Source organism: Rattus norvegicus, chromosome 1, assembly GCF_021556685.1.
Source record: "Rattus norvegicus strain SHRSP/BbbUtx chromosome 1, alternate assembly SHRSP_T2T, whole genome shotgun sequence".
Classification (NCBI taxonomy): domain Eukaryota; kingdom Metazoa; phylum Chordata; class Mammalia; order Rodentia; family Muridae; genus Rattus; species Rattus norvegicus.
In genome coordinates, this window is record NC_141534.1 from 259,459,456 (window position 1) to 259,482,566 (window position 23,111).

At 53.5% G+C, this 23,111-nt stretch overlaps 1 protein-coding gene across 7 annotated transcripts in view; it reads left to right on the forward strand.

Moving 5' to 3' along the window:
- The window catches only part of Neurl1 (neuralized E3 ubiquitin protein ligase 1), an 85,984-nt gene that overhangs the window by 54,636 nt on the left and 8,237 nt on the right, over nucleotides 1-23,111 (forward strand). For 2 of the 7 annotated variants that reach the window (XR_015628457.1, XM_087564647.1), the window contains exons 1-3: nucleotides 167-233; nucleotides 11,254-11,495; nucleotides 11,827-12,148. Coding sequence is in view for 4 of the 7 variants with exons in the window: in XM_087564647.1 (XP_087420773.1) it covers nucleotides 200-233; nucleotides 11,254-11,495; nucleotides 11,827-12,148 (598 nt within the window). In the remaining 3 variants the exon portion in view is untranslated. 7 annotated transcript variants of the gene reach the window in all.

The window sequence follows — 23,111 nt, forward strand, 5'->3', positions numbered from 1 at the left end:
GCAGGCGTGTCCATGAAGGAGGGAGAGGGAGCGTGGGGGTGCAAAAGGGGCCGCTGGGCCCTGCCATGCCGGCTGGCCTCGGGGGAGGGCAGGGGGGGAGGAGGAGGGGAACTGGCGGTCAGGGCAGCTCGGTGAGGTGACGGTGAGGTGACGAGGCTGGCCAGCCAAACGGAGGTGGCCAAGCTACCAGCAGCCTGAGATGGGGGGACAGATCACAAGGAACACTCTCCACGGTAAGGCCCCCGGCTCGATGTCTAGGGTTTCACCCACCCCTAGTCTGGGGACCACTTGGGAGGTTGGAATGGAGAGACATTGGGAAAGAGGATTGAGTCATGTCCCTGTTCTGTCATTCTTTGGTGGGCTCTTAGGCTGTGTGTGTGTGTGTGTGTGTGTGTGTGTGTGTAACAGTGGTGGGGTGGTTGGGTGTTTGTCACTGTGACTGGAGAAAGAGGTCTAGGGAAAGTTAGATGGTCAGATATCTGACTTTCCCTGCAAAGTGGCCTTGTCCTCTTACCAGGTTATGGAGCAGCCCCTGAGTGGGATGTGAGGTCCAGGGTATCAGAAATGTACCATTCCCAGTTACTCAGACAACTGGGGTGACTGTGTGGGTCCTGGAGGTAGTCTGTGAGAGATGTTTGGGTGCCCTGTGTGTATACACAAGTGTCTGTGCTTGTGAGTTTTCGTTAGAGGGATCTGTGGGTGTGTACTTGTGCCAGCTTGCGCCTCAGCACACAGGTGTGCTAGACAGGTGTGCTAGTGACAGCCCCCACAGAGCCTGACCTGCTTCTCCAAGAGAGGAGAATGAATTTCTGGCAGATCCACAAGCAGGGAGGTGAGGGCGGGGAAGGAAACATACTGGCTGGCATCCTATTTGCTGGACTCCTGCTTGCTTGCACTCCTGTCTTCTGGACTGCTGGGCTCGATGGTCTCGGGAACAAGATGGCCAATGTGACAGCAGACCCAAAGGGGAACCCTTCCTTAGAAATGGAACTGGGCTCTGCTACAAACTGTGTGGAGTCAGAGTGCCCACCTTGATGCCCTGTGACCCCCCCTAGAAGGTAGGATACTGGACATGGGTCATTCATCTGCTGATGCTATTGGGCTCGAGGGGCCTGGGAGAAGTGGCCCAAGCCGAAACAAGAGCGGTGGCTGAAACCACTTAGAAACCATGGCTGGCTGCTGATGGCCAGGTGGCTTCCCTCTTCCAGACTCTGGATATTGAGATAGTAATTTCTAATTTAAAAATAGAGATGTAAGGAAGGCAGATTCTTGATTCTCTGAAAAGGAAATGAATTTTGTCCTAGGCCTGCAAGGCTAAGTGACAAATGGAAGGCCCTAGAAGACACATAATCTGGAGCCTGCTGGGATAGTGTCAGGGACCTGCCTGGGCTGTGGCCTGAAGTTTGGAATGGGCTGACCTAGGCCTGGCCTGCCTACTTGTGGCTGGGGCTCACTGTTGGCAAAGGGTCAGGAGCCGGCTGACATTTTCCACTGGGGTCAGACCTGGGCAGGCTTGGGGACTGGGCAGGACAGAAAGGCCCTTTGAAGCACATGGCCAATGTCCTTTGGCTGCCTCAGAACAGATGATCCACAAGTCTTAGGGCATGAAGCCCCAAGACGTGCCGAACCCACGCTCCGGATAGACGGCACGGCTGTGGCAAGGATGGGCTGGTCATGTCTCAGTGCTGTCAGTAGGACCAACAGGAGCTGCTCTCCCAAGGTGACTGGCTTGGTTGTGTGGATTGCTGTGAGTAGGGGATGCAATGTGGAGGAAGTCAGGAGGACTCAAGAGAAGCCATCTGGGCCCAGGGTCAGACACAGTCCTTCTCCTTTGGGTGTCCCATGTCGCAAGGGACAGGAACATACTTGGCTGGACACCTAGGCTGGGTAGCCATTGTGGAGCACTAATCAGTTATCTCATTTGCCTACTCCCCCTCCATGTCAAGACTGGGTAGCCATTGTGGAGCATTAATCAGTTATCTCATTTGCCTACTTCCCCTCCCTGTCAAGTCAGGGCCCTCTCTGCTTGCCCTGGATGTCGCCTCAGCAGCCATCACATGAGTAGGGGCATGAGGAGGGGCGTGCCAGGATCCAGCCAGACACTGCCCATCTGTCCTCACGTGCTCATGGCCATGTTTGCCTTCCTGTTCTCCATGGTGATTGCCTTATGGCTCTGGTTCTGTCTCCTTCGGAGGGTGAATGGGGCTAGGGGAAGGCACAGACTCCGGCTGCTTCCTGTGGATACTCTTACGCTGCATGGGTTGCAAATGACCCTTGATGGCATTTTCAGAAGCCTTGGGTTTGGGGGTGGTTTTCAAGCACACATATTTTGGACTGCTTAGTAAGAGTAAGTGAAGGGCAGGGCCCAGAGCTGCACTCTGAACTCGGTTTATCTGTTGTATGTACATGATGGCATGTTTTGGGTGTCCACAGATGTGATAGCTGTGTTTTGAGTTCCCCACTTGTGTACCCATGCGCTGTGTCTTTGTCTACTGGAGAGACTGTGCTATTCTTACTATAAGTGGACACCTTTGTGGTTCCCCCCACCCGTGATGCGTGTGTGCCTGCGTGTACATGTTGGTGTGTTGGGTTGTAGAGTGGGGTCCAGCTCCTCTGGGAGCAGCCTGGCAGGGGACCAATGGGTGGGATAAATTCCATTTGGAAAATGGTTTCTGCAGTTACAGACTCCGATGAGTTTCTGAGGATGCTTTTGTTCTTGGTCTCAAGGGTGGGCTTCTGGGGTGGACAGGCTGGCAAGTCCCTCAGGGAGGCAGCAGGACCCTGAGACAGAGGTCTTTCCTCCCACCTTCTGTCTCTCTCCTCCTCACTTCCTTCTCATCTTCCTGTAGCACTCACCAAGTCAAGGGCTGGACCTCTGAACCTCACATGCCCACGCCTCAGAGGATGTGAGGTCTCAGTGGATTGGAGAGGCTGAGCTCCATCATCACAGAGGGAGAGGACATGGCCCAAAGGGGAAATGGCCGGCTGAGGTTACACAGTTGGTGCCTCAGACAAGGCGTGTGGCCTTGTCTCACTGGACTGACTCTTTACTTTCCCTTCTTAGGTTCCTTAATCCAGAGCGCTGCAGTAGGGCAGTAGCCTCCTATGGTTTTATGGGTCCTGAGATTATCACAGAGCAGCTGTGGGAGGAGGGAACTTAGGCTCTCAGAGCCCAGGGCTGGGGAGTCACCGAGGAGGTCACATCAGTCTCAGGGAGGTGAGCAACAGGCCGTTCCAGCACAGCTAAGCCCAATACCCAGCCCTGGGCACTAACAGGGCTTGGTTTGTAGGGAGAAAGAGGAGTGTGGAGTACAGGCCTGTTTTGGAGCCGAAGTGGGTATGGAAGTGTCAGGCCAGCAAGGAAAGGTGAGGCTGGGCTGGGCTCCTGGTCGGTGAGGCCAGGAAAACTGTAGGGGTTGGGGTGGTGGGGAGACATGTCTAGGTGAAAGCTAGAAGCTGCTCCACTCTTGCTGCCTAGTGCCCAAGCTGGCCTCTGGGTAAGTCTGGGAAGGCCTGATGGCAGAGAGGACAAGAATCAAGTCGGCTCGTCTGGCACGCGGTGTAGGGGGTGAGCATTCACGAAGGGTTCATGCCTGCTAGCATGTCCATAGGCATGTCCCCTGCCGTCACTCCGCCCTCAGCATGTCCATAGACATGTCCCCTGCTGTCCCTCTGCCCTCAGCCCTGCTGGGCCTCCAGGATAACACTCTCTAGGTGTTTATGCCCACTATTTTGCATACCCACCAGCTACCTAGAAGTGAATAGTTAGGTCCTGTCCTCACTAGAGGGCCCAGGAAAGGCAGGGAGTCTGGCAGGGAGCTGAGAGTTATCGGGGCTTAGGTAGAGGTGTTCCCTCTAGAAACCAACCTTGCAGGGTGGGAGCACAAGACAAACTGGGTATGAAGGCAGGGACTGGGGTGTGTGTGTGTGTGTGTGTGTGTGTGTGTGTGTGTGTGTGAGAGAGAGAGAGAGAGACAGAGACAGAGACAGAGACAGAGACAAAGACAGAGACAGACAGACAGAGGGAGAAGAGGAAGAGGAGGACTCTTGTGGAATTCTCTCTCCAGTAACCATCTCTGTGTGTGCAAAGTGGGTGTGGATCTGTGTGAGAGGAGCTGAAGGTGACACCATGTGGAACAGGAATTGATGGGAACCATGCCTTCCCTTGTCTCAGACCTGGCTTAGAGTACCCCTGAGAACACAGGGGCCATGACAGCAGACTGAGTCATCTGGGAATTCCCTTGAGGAGCCATTAGGTAGAATGGGAAGGAGAAGGAAGTGATCTGGTCCCTCTCCCAGGCAATGACATCAGAGGCGTAGCCGCTGGCTGCCGGGAACATCAGATTGGGATGTTACCATGAGCAAGTGAGAGAGTGAATGAGCAAGTGTGAGTGGACGGGAGGCTCAGCTGAGAGATGAACTTGCCTGTGGGGTGACCGTTTGGCCTATCTTCAGCCATTCTTCTTCCCCTCCCACATCATCCTGGACCCTGCGGCAGGCAGCTTCAGAACACGCCATATGCATTGTCAGGGGTGTGTGTGTGTGTGTGTGTGTGTGTGTGTGTGTGTGTGAGTGTGTGTGAGTGTGTGTGTGAGTGTGTGTGAGTGTGTGTGTGTGGTGTGTGTGAGTGTGTGTGTGTGTGTGTGTGTGTGTGTGTGTGTTAATGGGGTACTAGCAGGGATCCACATGCTGGGCCATAACAGCAAGAGTGTACAGGACTGAGAGCTCTGAGATAGACTCAGGGAGGGCAGAAGGCAGGAGACAAGCTGTTGGCTGGCTTTTTGCTGGCTTGTTGTGTGGTCTGAGTTCAGAGCTCAGCCACGGAACCTTGACAAGTCATTAGTTTTCAGGGTTCTCAAATCTGTGAGCCAGGGCCATCAATACCCTATTACCTACTGCCGCACGACGAAGCACCCCAATCCTCTCAGCCTGAAACTGCAGGCACTGAACCAAGGCTCCGTTGGGAGAGGCTGGAACCACACAGCCTCATCCGAAGGCTTACCTGGAGGGGAGCCATTGCCAAGACTACTCACCGTTCCTGGCAATCCTCGGCCCTCCCCTCGTCTCCCTACGGGCATGGTAGCTGGCCTCCTCAGAGAGGACAGAGCAACAATCAAGAAGGAAGTGACAGTCCGACGAAGGGGCCACACAAAACAAGAAGGCCCGGCGGCAGATGGTCCTCTTGGGCGAAACCAACAGAGGTGCTCCTCACAGACACCCACTCACAGGGTTTGGGAAGGTGAGACAGGCAGGTGGACAGAGCGTGCAAGGACTGGTACAGGAGAAAGAGCCCCGATGGATTTACTTGCTTCTGCTCTCTTGCCAGCACGTGTGGAGCTGATGAAGCGTCTTGGGCTGGTAGAGTGGTAGTTGAGTTTCTTGGGTGAGATCTTGGCCTCTGGCAGGAAAGGGCGTGTTTCCCTTCATTTTCCACTGGCCACCAGTGAGGGAGAGGCAGAGCGGGTGCCCAGATGGGGGAGCCACACACTGGCTGTCCTCTTCAGCGTCTTACTTGAGCACCTATTCTGTGCTCAGAGCTGAGTACCGGAAAATAGCCGTGAGCATGATTGGCACCCCCGTGCCCCCGGAGTCTCCCAGTCCATCAAGGACAAGGAAGATGCACAGAACCTTGCTGCTCTTCCCAACCAAGAAATGGTTCTGCAGAAGGCAGTCAACTGAGGGGCTTTGATCAGCCTATGCAAAAGAAACACTGGATGCAGAATTGCTGAGAGAAAGCACTGTGTGACATGGGTCGTGGATGACCCAGGGTTTCAAAGTCCTGTGTGGTGAGGAACACTCAGCATGGGGATAAATGGGTCCCCAGAAACCCATAGGAGGGCCCCAAAGAGACTTCTGAAAGACCTTAAAGTCTGCAGGATGAGTAAGAAATGGGTGGGCCCACTCCTGGAGGCGAGGCAGTTAGGGACAAAATCTTCAAGGAAGCCACTGTCCTTCTTTCCAGAGGGACAGTCACCTCTGTCACCCTGGTGTCCTGCTTCCTGGCTCCTTTCTCTGACAGAGGAAGCCCCATTCAGAGAATGCATGCAATCCTGTCTGAGCAGGGGCCACCGTGCGCTGCAGCCTGAGGCGAGAGCTGTATCTGGGAGAAAGTAAGGCTGTGGAATTTGGCCTTTGCAGATAAAATAAACGGACACTTCTTACCACAGTTGTCACTTTTATTTAAAACAAAACCAAACCTTATGTTGGACTCAGGTGTTAAAATGTGGAACGTTGTTTTGAGTCAATGTGTTCCCTGGGCCCTCAGCTGGGAGAAGTAAGGCCAGGACGAGCCTCTGCCTCCTTCTTCCTCTTCCTCCTTCTCTTCGTAGATTTATTTACATCATTTTAAATATGATTTGTTTATTTTTATTTTATGTGCGTTGGTGTTTTGCTCGCATGTGTGTCTGTGTGAGGGTATCGAAAGCCCCTGGAACTGGAGTCACACACGGTTGTGAGCTGCCACGTGGCTGCTGGGACTAGGACGTGGGTCCTCTGGAGGGGCAGCTTGTGCTGATAGCCGGTGAGCCAACTCTCTAGCCCCCTTAAAGATTTATTTTTGTTTTAAGTTACACGTATGGGTACCCTCTTTTTGTGGGGGTATGTGCACACAAGTGCAGGTGCCCGCTGAGGCTGAAGTTGTGGGTTGTGGGTCACTCAGGTCCTCTGCAAGAAAAGCAAACATTCTCTACCTTTTTTTTTTTTATAAAAAAAAAAAAAGAGCCAAGAGCATCTTTTTATAAAGAACTCAAGGTCCAGAGTGGTAAAACAACTTGCCTGAAGTCACACAGCAATTTTGTAGCCCGGCTAGGGTTTGAACCCAAGGCCTCCTGTTTCTAGTGTTCATAGATTTTGTTCTGCCCCACCTCCGCTCCCCCAGAAAGTTAGTCAGTCTTTGTAGGAGTTGGGAATAAGGCCAACACCTGTATTCAGGGCCACAGCTCAGAAAGAGGCAGTGATGGGACTCGGCTGGGCGTTGAAAGACTGGTGGGGTTAGCAGAAGCTCAGGTAGGGCTGGGAAAGAAGGGGTGTGAGCAGGAGGACCCACTGGAACAGAGGTCATGGAGGTAAGAAGGCACGGGGTGGTGCCTCTTGTAATGATCGTGCAACAGTGACCACTGAGTTGTCCCTGTGCCATCTCCTTTGATCCCATGAAGGCCTGTGGTGACCCCACTTCACAGATGGGAAAGCCGAGGCTCCCTCCACACAGTTATCCACACACAGGGCAGAGTGCCTGGCTTGAGCTCAGATCTGGGCTCTTTGCACTCTGGCTGAGAGACCACAAGTGTAGCTTAACTCCTGAGGGTCTGTGTCAGGTGGCGTTAAGGGGGGAAAGTCGGGACACAGCCCGGTGTGTGGCACAGGGACTGGGCTCTGCATCAGGGCTAGTGCTGACTCCCAAACTCTGCCTGCTGCTTGGCAGCCCTACCATCTGAGCCCACAGTAATTCTGGGTAAAGCTGGTGGGGGTCATGAGGTCATTGCCACAGAGGTTTTGTGTGTGTGTGTGTGTGTGTGTGTGTATGTGTATGTGTGTGTATGTGTGTGTATGTGTATGTGTGTGTATGTGTGTGTATGTGTATGTGTATGTGTGTGTATGTGTATGTGTGTGTATGTGTGTGTGCGTGTGAGTGTGTGTATGTGTGTGTATGTGTATGTGTGTGTATGTGTGTGTATATATGTGTGTATGTGTGTATATGTGTGTGCATGTGCGTACCTACCTCCCCTGGGACCCTGTGAGGGGTAGGGATGAGCTGGAGCTGGCTCAGGGCCAGGCCTGTGTTGGTTACTTGTGTGCCCAAGGAAGATGGACACACTTCCTCATGGAGCCCCCAAAGCTTGTAAATGTGTCACTAATGGGCCCTATCTTGGACATGTGCTGGGAGCAGGATAGGGGTCCTGCTTGCTTAGCTGTAAATTCCTCAGGCCCACCACAAGCCACACCTTAGTGGAGGTGCAGGTGTGTCCTCAGTGAAACCTGTTTCCTCTCTGCCTGCCATCTCAGAACATGGGGGGACGAGCTCCAGTGTTGTGTACAAAGTCGAGTAGAACACCCTGGACACATGTTGGAAGAGCACAGTCAAATCTTAGCTTTGCCTCATAGTTCGATACTAACTCATTTATCTTCAGAACGGGGACCTCACAGTGTCGTACTGACCATGGAAGTGATGGAAGGGAGTCACCTCCAGCTGCCTGCCCCCTCTGGGTCCTCAGCATCAGAGCTGTGCACACAGCAATTCTCAATGTGCTTTCTCTCCGCTCCCCACAGTGGATATGCAGGCCAGAGGTGACAGGGAGGGAGAGAGCCGAAGCGGGGACTCAAGGTTGGCAGTCACTCCTGTCAGCCTCTTCACTTTAGCACTTCTGAGGGTGCCATTAGTCACAGTATAGCTTAAGTGCCTCTATGTGGTGGCCCTGGAGCCTTAACTAAAGCAGTGGCTCTGTGTGTCGGTCACACAGCAGCTTTCGAAGAGGGTCTGGGAGTCACCCAGTGTCTGCCCTGATGGTCTTGGAACCATAATATAGACAGGAGAGGTGACCCAGAGACCCCCGCATTCCCCAACTGCCAGAGACCCCACTGAAGCTGCCAGAGTGCCTTGTCCCCACCCGCTGAGGCAGGAATAGCATCCATTCCACTTTACAGGATGGAAGGGGGCTTGTGGTCAAGGTTAAGGTGTCAACCCATCTTGGCTTGGGAACCTCTTGTGAGAGGTTCCTCTAAACCCTTAGGAGCCATTCCTGGGGCCAAGTGATGGGGTGCCTTGGTGGCCAGACATTCCAGTCTTCCTGTTACTGTCACTATCAGAAGACCTGGCTTGTGTGTGTGTGTGTGTGTGTGTGTGTGTGTGTGTGTGTGTAATTCTGTGACTGTGTAACAACCGTGTAAGTTCTGTGACCACTGACACTGTTTAGAGAGTGTTTCCATCAAGATGAGACCTTCCTTCAGGTTTCTATGTGGTCAAGCCTCTTCCCTTAATCCAAAACTCTGACCGCACAACCTTTGCCTGTCCAGTGTCACCGAGGGGCAGTCACACAGCAGGTGACCTTTCGTGCTAGCTCTTCCACTTTTCCAAGAAGCATGCTTGTGTGGCCTGGAGATGGCCAGGAATCAAGCTGCTATGTACTGTGTGCGGATCACAGCTATGGTCTCACTTCTCTTGGGGGAAACAGGCTGCTGTGTAAGTGTTACGTGGTGTGGAAGCTGTGGCTTCTCAGGCAGGCTGCCAACCTGTTTTCCCCTTGGCCTGGTTGTGTCCCGGCAGCAAACGAGGACCGAGAGCTCCGTGTGTGCGCCTGGAGGGGATACGCTTGCATTTGTGTGTGTACACTGCACACAGCTGGGGGCCAGAGGCTGTTGTATGCCCTGGTTTGATGCTCTCTGTCTTCGTCCCTGAGAGAGACAATTCTCGGCAGCCCTCCTGTGTCTGTCCTACTCAGCGCTGGGATTACAGACACTAGTATGTCCACACCTGGCTTTTTATGTGGTTATGGGATTGGGTTTGAACTTGGGTTCTCATGTTTGCATAGCAAACACTCTTAGCCGCTGAGCTGTCTCTCCAGCCCCAGCAGCAGGAAACTAAGATTCAAGGTGTCTGGGGCCAGCTTCCTTCAGGCAGCATACCTGGAACGACTGCCACACTCTGTCCTTGGGATGACCTCCCATCCTCCACAGTACCTAGAGGCCACTTAGGAAGCCCCTGTCAACTCTCTGGGACTCCTGAGATAGTCCAGCCCTTGTGGCCTGATGCTATCAGGGCCCTTGCCTGGACAGTTCTAGAACATCTTGTCTTCCTGGACAGCAGCCCTTTGTCATGCTAGCACACCCCTCAGGCTGGGCACAGAAGAATATGCTCTAGAGGAACCCTGAGGAGTGTGCTCAGGGGCCACAGCTGGTGCTAGGTTGTAGAGCCTGGTGCCTGGACCCTCAAGAGAAGGGAGCAGAGATGGGAGTGACATGAACCAAAGTAAGTGTCCTGACAGGCTTGGCCTCCCGGGCCTTCAGGGCTTCCTATCTTCTCTCCGTTTCTGTCTTCCCCCTCCCATGTTGAGAGGGGAGGGGGTCTACACAGACCGACTGCTAGCTAGCCCTGTCTCAGTGCATTACTAAGTCACTGTCTCATGAGGACCAAAATCAGAAGCAGCCCAGAAGCCTGCCATAGGTGAAGGCGTCCCTCCACCTCCTCCTGCCCTGTTGTCCTCCGTGGCTGTTTGCCTAAGGTGACAGGCTCTATTTTCTGTAAGACCCACAGGGCACAGGATTTGGGGAAGAAAAGGCACCCTTAGGGAAGCCCACATAAGGATGCCACCCAGCTGCAGGTCCTGAGGTATAGGCCAAGCAGTGTCCCAGAGACGGAAGTGCTGCCTAGCCAAGGAGGGGCAGAGGAGCCACCGGACACCTTGTCCCGAGGTCTTGCCTGTTTCTATGTCTTCAGGCTCCTGCCAGCTGCACATCTGTAAAGTGCTTGCCCCTCCTCCAAGACCGACCTGCTCGTGCCTTTGTCTGGTGCCCCCAGGGCCACTGGCATGGGCAGTGTTACTCAGCAGTGAAGCCTGTGGCACATAAAGATAGCCTTGAGGGACAGACATTATGTCCTTGACACTGAGGCTGACGTTGTCTGCACGGCTGCCCTGTCTCCTCCTCCTCCTCCCGAGGCCTTCCCGAGAGGCGAGCCTCCTGGTGGTTCTTGGGGCGGTGGTTTACTGTGTGTCATTTAGTACGGTGATCTCCATCAATGTCTATGTCCCAGGAAGAACCTCTGGCTTCAGGACAAGAGCCACGGACGCTTCTCGTTTGCAGCTCCAGTGCCAAGGACAGAACTTGGCGTTCCGTAGGTCATGAATGATTGAGTGAGTGAGTGAATGAATGAATGAGAGGAAGTCTTGAGAGTGACAGCAAATGGTGTTAGGCAGGGTGATAGGCCGTCATGGGAGATACTGGGAGGAGGTAACCACTATGGTCACGAATCGTAAGGTCAATGTCTGATATGCAGGATATCTGATTGGCCACCTCCAAAGGGAGTCACACACAACCCACAGGTTGAGAACCGCTTGGTGGCAGTGGCTGGGGGGAAACGTGGGCGGTGGTAGGAAGGCTGGTGGTCGGAAGGCTGGTGGTCACAGCTGGCCGTTCTGGTGAAAGTGTAGATGCTAAGCAGAAGGTGGTCCCTGTTTCTTCCCTGGACCCTGCCCTAGGAGACCCCGATCTCGCTCTTGGTTCCTATTAAGTCCTCTGACACTGTGACCTGTTCCTTTGCAGACTCCATCGGGAGCTCCTTCCCGGTCCCCTCTCACCGATGCCATCACAAGCAGAAGCATTGCCCGCCCGCGCTGTCAGGTGGGGGGCTCCCGGCCACACCGCTGCTCTTCCACCCCCACACTAAGGGCTCCCAGATCCTCATGGACCTCAGCCACAAGGCCGTCAAGAGGCAGGCCAGCTTCTGTAATGCCATCACCTTCAGCAACCGCCCCGTCCTCATCTACGAGCAAGTCAGGCTGAAGGTGGGCACCCCCGGATCCCCGCCTTTGACCTCTTTACTGCCGTGGTCTGCCGTTCCAGCCTGCCCCTCTCCTTCTTGCCCGTCTCTCATCCTTCCTCCTTTCCCAGCCTTCCTGGGTCGCAAGATCCAGTGGGAGCGGCCTTCACCAACCTGTAGGAAGGCCCCCTGGGGTGGGCGTTGGGTGGGAATGAGCCGCAGAGTGAGTTTTCTGGCTGTAGGACGACACTCCCAAGTGTCAGCTGAGGGTGAGCTATAGAGAGCCCACCTCTTCCCCTCGGTCTTCTGACCGAGGAGGAGAGGCTAGGCTGAGGCTCCTCACTCCCTGTGGCCAGATCACCAAGAAGCAGTGCTGCTGGAGCGGGGCCCTGCGACTTGGCTTCACCAGCAAGGACCCTTCCCGCATCCACCCCGACTCACTGCCCAAGTACGCCTGCCCTGACCTGGTGTCCCAGAGTGGCTTCTGGGCCAAAGCGTTGCCTGAGGAGTTTGCCAACGAGGGCAACATCATTGCCTTCTGGGTGGACAAGAAGGGCCGAGTCTTCTACCGGATCAATGAGTCGGCTGCCATGCTGTTCTTCAGCGGGGTTCGAACGGCGGACCCGCTCTGGGCCCTGGTGGACGTCTATGGCCTCACACGGGGTGTCCAGCTGCTAGGTGAGTGGCTTCCCTCTGCTCCGTTAGTGGCAGGTGCTGGGACCGACCTTCACTCCCATGAGTCGTGGTGGCTGCTGGTGGCCCAGGAACAACTCTACGGCTTTCCTGTGAACTGCAGGGTCCTGTTCCTGGCCACAGCTTTAGCACGTGAGGCTCGGAGAGGTTACAGCCCACACAGGCTCTCCCTTGGGGTGCTCTCTCAGTTGGGTGCGACTTTCACCCACCAGGGACGGCAGCGTTGTCCATGCCCTGTCGAAGTTAATGTCGCTCTCAGTAACCGTTGTCAGTGGAAGCCTAGGCATGTCTCATAGCGACCCTGGGATCTACTGGAGGAGACTCCCATTCAAGGATGCTAAGTCCCTCACGGATGAGTGGTAGAGCCAGCTTCCCATACTGGGTCTTCCCAGCCCTTAACTAAGCCCCAGCCCTGGCCTACAGTTTCCGTGGGCTTCATCCTTACCCCAGAGCTTTCTGTAAGGATGGTAAGGGACTAGAAAGGAGAGCAGGAAGCACCGGGAGGCTCAGACAAAAAGCCCATAGGACCTACCATGGGATCATCAGAAGATAGGCTGGACATGAGCAGCAAGGAGTTTGCCAGGACCACCAAGGGCCTCAGAATCTGACTGTGTAGGGTGATCCCCAGTGACCTGGTAATGGAGGTGAGCCCGTCTTCCCAGCTTGATACATGTGTATGCATGTATATCCAAGTATGTGCTCGCAGGCACGCAGACTCTACACACAGGCAGAGCCTCGTCAAGCCTCAGCTTCCTCATCTGGAAAATGGGCCATGGGTAGAGTTGAAGAGACTGAGTAAAGTTAGCTGGCACTGCCCTAGGTTTCAAAGCTATGTCTAGCCGACACTCGCCGCTTCTGTCCCCATCCCCACTTCCTTTCCCTTGCCTAGAGAAATGCCACAAAGGGGGTTCAAACCTGGTATCCGTTTTCCTTTCTGACTTCCAAGCCTGGAAGTCGTGAATGCTTTTGGAATGCGCTCCCTTGCGTACGACTGGACCGTGAGAGCTCAGGCATGAGTAAGTGCCAGAAGCCTGTGTATTATGTCCCAGGCATCGGGAGGCCATTTTTATTAACTGGCAGTTTGGGAACTTTCTGTTTTTCAAGTCAATAAAAGTGTGCCTGTATTCAGGCTGACATATTGAGAGGCTCAAACGAGCTATTCCTGGTGACAGCTACCGAAGAAGGGCATCCAGCCTGGCTAGGAGGCCTCCCCAACTTCCTCTATGTACTGGGTACACCTGAGGCCTCTGCTTGCCGGAAATTATGTGCCTTAGCCAGAGAGACAGATTGGGCTTGATCCTGGTCCAGCATGAGGTTGCCTGCAACCAGGTAGCAGGCGCATCTGTACTGCGGGGCAGTAATAACTGCCTTGAAGAATCTTTAGATTCTTAAAGGATGGAGGTATGAGGGTCAGCTGGTACACAGTGGTGGCTAGCAGCTGTCAGTCATCCCTACCTATCCTGGGGAAAACGATGCTTAACCCAGGATCCACAGGGGCCCCTTCCTGATATCCCAGTGCTCCCTGGGTGCCCCAGCCGGCTCTCCCAGTACAAACTCAACCATCTGCTCGGAAAACTGTCTAAGAGTCCCATGTCTTACCCAGGTCCCTGACACATGGCAGAGAATGGATGACTTCCTGCTCTTGAGGAGGTCTTGCTGGGTGAGGGTTAAAGGAGGAGCAAGCAGTTCTCTTCATTCTCCCTAAACCCTCCCCAGGAGTGAGGACCAGACCCAGGGCTTCCAGCATGCTAGGCCAGTGCTTTACTACCGAGCGGGAGATCTGTTCTCTTTGTTTTGAGACAGGGTCTCACTGGGTTGCCCAGGTTGCTGTGAACTTGCAATTCTCCTGCCTCAGCCTCCTAAGTGGCTGAGGTTCCAAGCCTATCCCACCAACAGTGCCTTTCCTCACAGGATCTACTTTGGCCCGAAGGCTCAGCTTGGAAGCCTCTGGGGAGAATTTTCTTTTCTATCCTATTCCCACCACAGCTCTGCAGTCTCGGGGAGCCTCGTGTCTGCTTCCCCACAGGACAGGAGTCCCTTCGAAGGGACTCAGGTATTACACTGCTAGCTCTCTTTAGAGCAGCGGTTCTGAACCTGTGGGTCCATAACCTGTTTTGGGGCAGTGGTGGTCCAACGGCCCTTTCACAGGGGTCACCTAAGACCATCAGAAGACACACATTTACATTACAATTCATAGGAGTGGCAAAATCAGTCACAGAGTAGCAATGAAAATTAGTTTACTGTTGGGGGTCAGCACAGCATGAAGAACTGTATTAAAAGGTTGCAGCACTGGGAAGGTTGAGAACCACCTTTGTGGAGGAAACTGTCTTCACCCAACCTTGTAAGCCTCGCTGGGGAAAGGGTGGGAGGGGAGATGGAGACTGCCTGAAGGAGGGGGAGGCCTGGGACTGAAGGAAAGAACAGGTGGGTGGGGCTAAAGGAGACCGGCCTTACTCTGACAGTCCCAGGTTCGCTGGATAGTTAGGGAGGCAAAGGAGACACCAGGAGTCAATCAACATGCAACCCGTAAGGGTGGTAAATTGCTAACCTCTGTGGTCATACCCGTAACCTCTTTCGTCTACGCAGCCGTTTCCGCTCGCTGAGCTTCTCAGCAGGCCTAGAAGAGTGTTTCTCATCCCCATTTGGCAGGGAGAAGACTGAGGTTTGAGGAGGGCCTGGCCTGCCCATGTAGGGATATGGCCGAGCTGGGTCTGAACAAGGAGTTCAAAACGCGGTGCTTTTCCCGTGGCCCTTCGGCCCCTTTAAACAAAAAAAAAAAAAAAAAAAAAAAAAAGGGAGGCAGGATGTCAAGGGAGGCTCAGGTCTGTGGCTTCTTGAAAGGGGAGGCTCTTCGAGCTGGACCTGCACGGTCCAGGAGACTGTGGGACGAGGAGTATGTCCAGTGGCAGGGGCTCCGATCCTGGGCACTGGGGGTTGATGAGGATGGAAGCGGGATGAATCAGCAGCAGGGCCTCCTCATGCTGGCACTGGAGCCCAGGCTGTCCAACCCAGCCTGACCCACACCCTCTCTGTGACTATACATGGGTTTGCTCGGAGTGGTTCGCTCGCCCTTGGATCTCCCCGCAGGCGACTCCGCAGACTCGATAGGGCCCAAGCCTGTGACTGCTTGTCCTGCCTGTAAATCATCATGAACCCTGGCGTTTTCAAACAGGGATTATGGCTCCTAAAGTCAATTAGCAGATTAAAAATAGCTCTTCTTCGTTTGCCCCCACTAAACTGATTTGTGTGTACGTATAAAACAGGAGAGACAAGAGGCGGGAGGGATGGAGACAGGGAGGAGTTGGGTGGCGTGGGTAGGAATGAAGGTAGGGATCCCTCAGGGCTTCTGAGGTGGACCTGACCTCACCCTTACCAAGTTCTGGGTTTCTAGGCTGGGCCACTCTGCCCATTGTTTCTTCCGTTGCCCCCTCCTTTTAAGAGCGTCGTTCCCTTTCTTGGTTGGCTCTGAAGACGGGCCAATTTTTCCTGGGTTGATTGTCCCCCAGAGGTTATGTGACCTTTAGGAACTTTGTCCAGGCTTGACCCTGTCCCCCTCCAGCTTCTGTGTGGGGACTCCGCACCTTACCTGTCTGGTCTTCAGAGCACAGGTGTACCCAAGTACCTGGTACACCGTGCGTGCACGCAGCATGCACACGTTAGATAGTGAGCCAGCCCCCAGATGAATGGCCGTGCCCCTGGAGACGTGGACAGTTTAGAGCTGAGGTCTCACCCTCCTTTACTGCAGCCCAGGCACAATCATCAGGCCGACTCTAGGCCACTTCCCTAGATGCTGGAGCTCAGTAGCTCATCCTCTTTCCTGCGGGTGCCCTGGCCCAGACCTGGGATGGTATCTCCAAGAATAACAGCTTCCTACCTCCAGGAAGAAGGGCTTGCCAGCAACCAAATAAACACAAGTTTTATGAGGTGATTAGTACAAGAACAGATAAACCCCTATCCTAGTTTCCTGCAGTCTCCTTGTTTCTCTTAGAAATAAATGCTAACTTGGTGTGGAACGCAGGCCTGTAATCTCAGCACTTAGGAGGCCGAGGCAGGAGGATCATGAGTTCGAGGCCAGCCTGGACTGCATGAGACTTTGTGTCCTCCAAAGTGGGGGGAAATCTGGAAAGAGCAGTTATGATCCCACAAAAGGCTGGTGAGCCCAGGCTCCCCTCGCAAGGTCTCCTGGGTATCATGCTGTGTCTGCCATAGCCTGGGCTCCCTGCAGAGAAGAGAGAACAAAGGAGAGCTGAAAAGCCAGCTCCTAACCGGGCGTCATGCCACATCACCAGGTGCAAAGTGGCCCAAAGCTGTGACCCAGAGCATACAACTGAAGGATGCCACTAGCAATAATCCTGGAGTACTTCTGTGGGGGAATGGAGCTCAGGTTAAAAGAATGGAGTCGTAGAAGAACAATTTAGTCATAAATGGGTTACACTGGCACAGCGCAGGGAACAAACCAAGAGGGGAGCCTGTCCTGAGAGGGGCATGAAGAAGAAAGGAGGCAGGCTACTTGGGGCCATGAGAGTTGTGTACAACTGGGCACATGGAAAGGGAGCTTTGGATTAATGGCCCTGTGGTCCCTGGGCCCTGTGTATTTAATAGAAACTGTGGCTAACAGTGGAGAAGAGCCAGGCCCAACTTGAGGTGGGGAAGGTCTGGAATGTAGATCCCCAGCCAGTCTGGACATGAGGTTGGTGTGAGCAGACCTGGTGCCACATCGGAGGGCTGGAAGTGCAGGCTTACAAGGGTTCAATCCCTCCTACTCCTTTCCCCGAAGCCTGGGCAGAGACTCGTGTGGCATGGCATTGGGCCAGATTCTAAGGGGCTGCTTATCCAGGGCAGTGGTCCAGCTTTGTGGCCCTGCACAGGGAGACTCCTCAGCCTCTGGAGACGAGACCCAGGGGCTGCATTGTATCCCAGGTGTGTTGTCTACAGCTGAAGGCTGCACTGCCATCTGCGGGGGGACTTGCTGCTTCCCTGGCTAAACCAGTGTTTATGTTCAGCCTTAGCTGCTGGGTTCAAGAGGCTAATTGTAGTTTAAGGAGCCTGTAACCGGTTTTGGGATGGGATAGACATTGGGGATGCTGTGCTGATGAGGGCCTCTCCCTCCCCCACCCTCTCTGACAATTCTCCTTCCTTTTTACTTAAAAAAGAGTAATTCAGTCCAGTGAGGCAACACACACATGTGGGAAGCTGAGGCAGGAAGTTGAAGTCATACTCAGATATATAGCCTAGAGATCCTATTTCAAATTCAGTGTTCAAATCCAGTGTTCCTTCTACCCCCACATCTTACTGTTCCTTCTTCAGAGACTCTTCCAAACATTTTCTTCTTCTCATCTCAAATCTTGTCAAGGTCTGGGCACCAAACCTTCCGCTCCTCCACCTGGACTTTCCCCCCTCCCCTGGTGTAGCATGATACATCTTCCCTTGAACACCTAGGGCATGTGCATATCTAAATGGTTTGTGTGGTGCCTTGTCCTGCTTTCTAAGGTGGCATTCATTCTCTGTACACAGGAGAAGGTGTTGTACGTGTTTTGCAGAGAGGTCTAAGGACCTCAGGTGGTAGTGTCTTGTCTGAACCAGAGGCCTAGGCAGCCTTGCCTTCCAGCTTCTCTACTTCTGAGTCCATCTGTGTTCCTTCTTAAGTCTGAATGGCCACCTCCTGGTGGTCACTAAGGACCTGTTGTGTCTGGAGCTCAAGGTAGGAAGGATGTTTGGCAGAGGAGGCTACCAGAGTTTCAGTGGTATTGGCCCAAGAAAGAGGTAAGGGGATCGCAGGGTATCTGACTCAGCAGCGAGGGCAGGTCTGACTGCTTGTGTTCGTCACAGAGTCTCAAGGGCTGCATCTGGCTCTCCTGTCCCAAAGCAGATTGCCTGGGTTGCATGGGATCGTGTCCCTGGGACTGCCAAACCGGGACCGTCTGTCACCTGCAGAAAAGGCAACGCCACATTTCTACCTAGTGTGTCACTGCCTCCAGATGTAGTTCTAGGGCCCTTGGTAAGACCTGCAGGGGTGAGAGGGTCATAGTGGAACCTGAGGGGAGGGAGGAGCTGGGTCCTGTACAACTGGGGACCAGGCCCTCATTTCAGAAGAAGGAGAGCGCGTCTCCTCTCCAAATTAAGACCTGGCCCAGCTGCTTGCAAGCTGTGGGTAATTCCCAGCATCTCTTGCCTTAAACTCTGGATTCCTCGGGCGTAATTATACATGCCCCACTTAGCTCTCAGGTATCTGCAGAGGCTCACAGATACAGGGAAGTGTTTATGATGTGAGACGTGGTTTTATCTTTAGCTTAAAAAAGAATACCCAGTTTGCCTCATTTGCCATGGTCACCATCGCCGAATAGAAAACCCCATGCCAGTCTTTTAACACGAAGGGAAAACCTGGTAATGTGAGTTCCCTGGGTTAAGATCTGTGGGTCCCCAGTGGAATTCTCTGGAACCCTGTGGCTCTCCAGAACATTTCTGAGACAGTGAATGAGGAGACAGGGTCACGGTGCCTGCCTGCCAGACTTCAGCCACAATGTGTGGTAGTCCTGGAACAAAGATATCCTTGCCTTAGAAAGAAAAAAAAATGAACCACATGACGTGGGTGTCCCTGTTCACACCTAGCCATCCTAGCCATCGGAAAGCTGATGCAGGGGGATGGCTATCCAGGTCACCTGAGATACAAAATCCTGTCTCAAAAACTAAGAACACAAAACCAAGTTCAACCACCCACCAAAAGACAATGACCGAACAAAGCAACAGAAGTTTGAGCCTCTGGCTCCCTTGATTCAGCCAAAGAGTCTGACTTGGAGTGATTCTGGAGGAGTCTATGCTTCCCTTGGGGACCTCAGAAATCGTGTTTGTTTTTGCTGGGCGGCCCGTAGCTGAGTTTAAAAGGAGAGGGTGGAGGCCGGTGTGGTTTTCAGAGCACTGCCCAGAGGTCCATCTGAGCTGTGTACTTCCTCCATGGCTCCTTCCCCTGCTTGGGTCAGTCACAGACCAGCAGGCCGATGTTTATGGAGACAGTAAATGTGCTGGCAACACCTTCCAAACAGGGGCTGGCTGCTGCGCCCCGTGGTTAAAGATTACCCAGTGCTGCGGATGTGAGAATCCAAACAAACACGTCTGGGCTGGTGGTGGCCCAGCTTCAAAAGAGGCCTCCATGGCGGTGTCAAAACCCTGCCGTGGTGGGCCTATGCAGCTGGCTGTGTGTTGAAGGGCTGGGTGGGCTCTGAGGGAGAGCTGGCCCGTGGCTCTCATCGCCAGCCAACGTACCGTGGCCTGGCTCAGGTTGACCTCCATGAACTTGCCGGCAATCTTACACCTCACATGCCTGTCCCCAGCTGCCCATCCTGCTGCTGAAGCAAAGTCCTTCCCTGACCCTCTCCGAAAGAGAGGATGAGCACCTCAGTCAGAGTTGGAGAGCTTTATTCAAGGTGACATTTGTCCCAAAGGAGAGACTCCGAGGGTCCCCCTGAGGTATGTTCTACCACACAAAAGTCTAAACCAGGAAAACTTTTCTGTTTCAAGACAGGGTTTCCTGTAGCCCAGGCTGACTTCAGATTCATTATGCACTGTAGGATGAATAACCTTGAGCTTGACCTTGAACTTCTGATGCTTCTGCCCCCCACCTCTGGACTACTCGGATTACAAGTGTGAGTCACCGAGTCTGGCCAGTTAGGTTCTGGATATCAAACCCAGAACTTGCATTTTTAGGTGAGCACGCTACCGACTGAGCTATGTGCCCTGCCCAAGGAGAATTCCTTTTTTGACAGAGTTAGAGAAGAGGGGCTAGGAAGGTTTTTGAGGTGGTGAGCTTCCCGTCTCCAGGGGCATTCTAGGCAAGGCTGAGTGAGAAGCTGGCTGGGGCATACAGGTTGCCTGGTCCCACACCTCCTCACTTCCTTTGAGCTCCTATTTAATCTGAGATGCTAAGATTACTGGAGCCATGTCTAATTTGGATTCTTCCTTCTCTAAGCCTGAACTAGCTGTCTGCTGATTCCCAAGACACGGAGCCTGCCCTGTCTTCTGTCTATGGGTTCGTACAGTACACAGCCTGGCGGGGCCTGGTTATTGCTGCTCTGAGCCAGAACCATTGCCAGGCACCAGAATTGGCAGGCACCGAAAGGGCATGGTGCACAATGGCTGAGCAGCTCCTTTCAAGGTCTTGTGCCACATCTGCCTCCATCCTCACCCCTCCTGAGTGGGCAGCGTCTCTCCAGCACTGGTTATATAATGCATTGCTTCCAAATGCGGGGCCACACCGTGGCTTGTGCTTCCGGGTTACCCATGTCCTGGGAGAGTCCCAAGGAGTTCTCTTGGATTGGGGGCTAGACACGGCTGCGTCCCATCTCCCATCTCCATGTTAGCTTGCCCGGGGGCCCTTTGCCTCTGCCATGCAGTGGGTGCTCTGCGTCTCAGGTTGCAACTATTTCGGGGCCTTGCACAGCTGACCCGCTGCTGGGACAATTATTTGGAGCCTGCTGGCTGCCCACAGCTGTTCCCGCTGAGTGCTGGAGAGGAAGGGGAGAAGACATTCTTAGGCTGAGTCTGGCCACTCCCAGCTGCTCCTGAGCCTCAGCTCCCAGTTCAGCAACATTTATAAGGCCACTTCCTAGCGCCGTCCGTCTGTCTGTCTGTTTGTCTGAACCCCAGAGCCTTGTGCATGCTAGGCATGTACTTTGCCACGGGCCACGCCCCCAGGCCAAAATGCTATTATTTGAAGTTATTTGGGCAACGGGGGTTCTGCCTGCTGTGGCATGTCAGAACTTGTCAGGGCAGGCGTGTGCCTCCACTCTGTGGGTCCTACCATCGCATTGCTTCGGCGAAGTTGCTTACCGATAGCTGCGACTTGAGTGAGCTTACCCGAAGATGGGGTACAGCTTCGCCCAGTCCCCAAACCCAAGAGACCCTGAGACCCTCCCAGGCTGCCAGCTAAGTTACCAGGTAGAACATTTAACACCGGGTCTGGAGTGCCCTAGAGCTCATGGTAACATGGAAACTGTGGCTTATGTCACATGTGCCGGGTCCTCTACCAGGTACCGGGTCGGCCTTATCACGTCCCTACAGTGTCCTTCCAAGATGAGCCTCAAAATACAGCTTTCTATAGGTCAGCCATGCCTCTCGCAGCTGAAGAGAAAGGATCTCATGAGGTTATGCTGTGTGTCCTTATGCGGTTCTTAAAGCAATGGCAGAGTCGAGATCTGGACCCAGGCTGACCACTTCAAATGCACCACACTCGACTTTGTTCTTGTTGGCATGCTGTTTACCAGTGTGTGGATCTGGTTACAAAACCCAACCAAATGATACCCCAAATACTCTTGGGTTGGCGGTGTTATTTGAAGTAGAATATACGTATCTTTGAATGTGATAGTCATCCTGTGCCTTGAGTTTCTCGGGGCACCTCTGGAGTACTGGCTGGGTTCATTAGCTCTCTAAGTGCTGGGGAGGGAGGGGCTATGTGTGCAACCCCCTGGATGGAGGGAGAGGGGTCTTCAACACAGGTGACTTAGATACAGAGATGAAGAGAGTTCCCTTTAAGAGAGGTCAACCCCTCAGAGGCCCAGCCCTCTTTTGCTTTCTGAACAACTTCTGCAAGCAATGTCCACAAATCTGACTCGTGCTACTGTGAACTATCCCACAGCCTGACCAGCTCCAGGACTCGGAACACACAGTCCTGAGAGTATGAGGCAGCCCCATAGGCCATGGCTGGGCATCTCTGAACAACTGATTCCTCTTCTCTTTGATGTTCCCCATCTCCTCTCTTCTCCCAACTTCCTAGTTTCCCCAAAGGCCCAGTATTGGAATCCCTCAGGGGCCCGGCAATAGAAGCTCGTTCTCCAGGCCCAGGCCCTCCCCCATTGTCTCCCTCCACTGACCTCCTTTTCCTTCCTGTCCAAGGCTTCCCCTCACCTCTGCCTCTGTGCAGTCCCCAGCCTCCAAGCCATGGCCATCCTTGTCAGAGTCAATTCCCTGGAATAATCGAGTTTTCTGGTTGGCTCCCTCCTCCTGGCCAATGCAATGCTGGGAAACCCCAACCAGCCAGGCCCCGGGAGACTTTTGGAGCAGCCTAAGACTGAGGAAGGGTGGCACCTGACCTTCCTGAGTCCATAACACAGCTTCTAGAAGGGGCAGGGAGAGGGAAACAGAACACAGCGTCCCCTCTACCTCCATGGAAGGCCAATATGGCCACTGCTCATCTTGCTGGCTTAGTCTCTCAGGCTTCGTTGGAATTCTTGGACATTTGGGAAGGCACAGGTCCTGCTGTGGCTTACAGTGGTGCCAGTCAGATTTAGGGACTCCATCAGAAGTGAGTATGACCTTGGGGGATGCTCCAGTATTGAGTTCTGTCCCTGCGTCTACAGTGGGATTGCCCCATGGACTGCTTTAAGGATGGTAATGCAGGGGTCATCCACAGCACACGCCATCACCGTCACTGTAAGTTACAGATCTGTAGAGCAGGGATAGCAACGCCCATTTTAAAAACGTGACTGGGCATGAAGAAGTGTTCGGGACACCATATGTTTTTTTTTTTTAAAAAAAAGGATGATGCAGAAGGAAAATGTGTGAGGCAGGGGTTTGAGCCTGAGGTCCACGCCCACGGAAGGACTTAATACAACTTCTCGGGTGCCCAAATGCTATCCCCAGACTTTAGTGGCTGCTCTGAGGAGATGGGTCAAAGGTGTCACATTTTTGAAATGGTGTATTATCCACGAGAGCGTAAGCATTATTGGTGTTTATATAGTAGGATTCAGCCTTTGCGTTGAAGAAATCAAAAAATACATTTAAAAGAATCTGTTATGCTACAACCCAGATATGGAAAACGCCTTTTCTCTGGGCAGGGGGCTAACAGGCAGAGCTCTGTTATCCTTTTCTTTTTTTTTTTTTTTTTATTCTTTTTTTTTCTGGAGCTGGGGACCGAACCCAGGGCCTTGCGCTTCCTAGGTAAGCGCTCTACCACTGA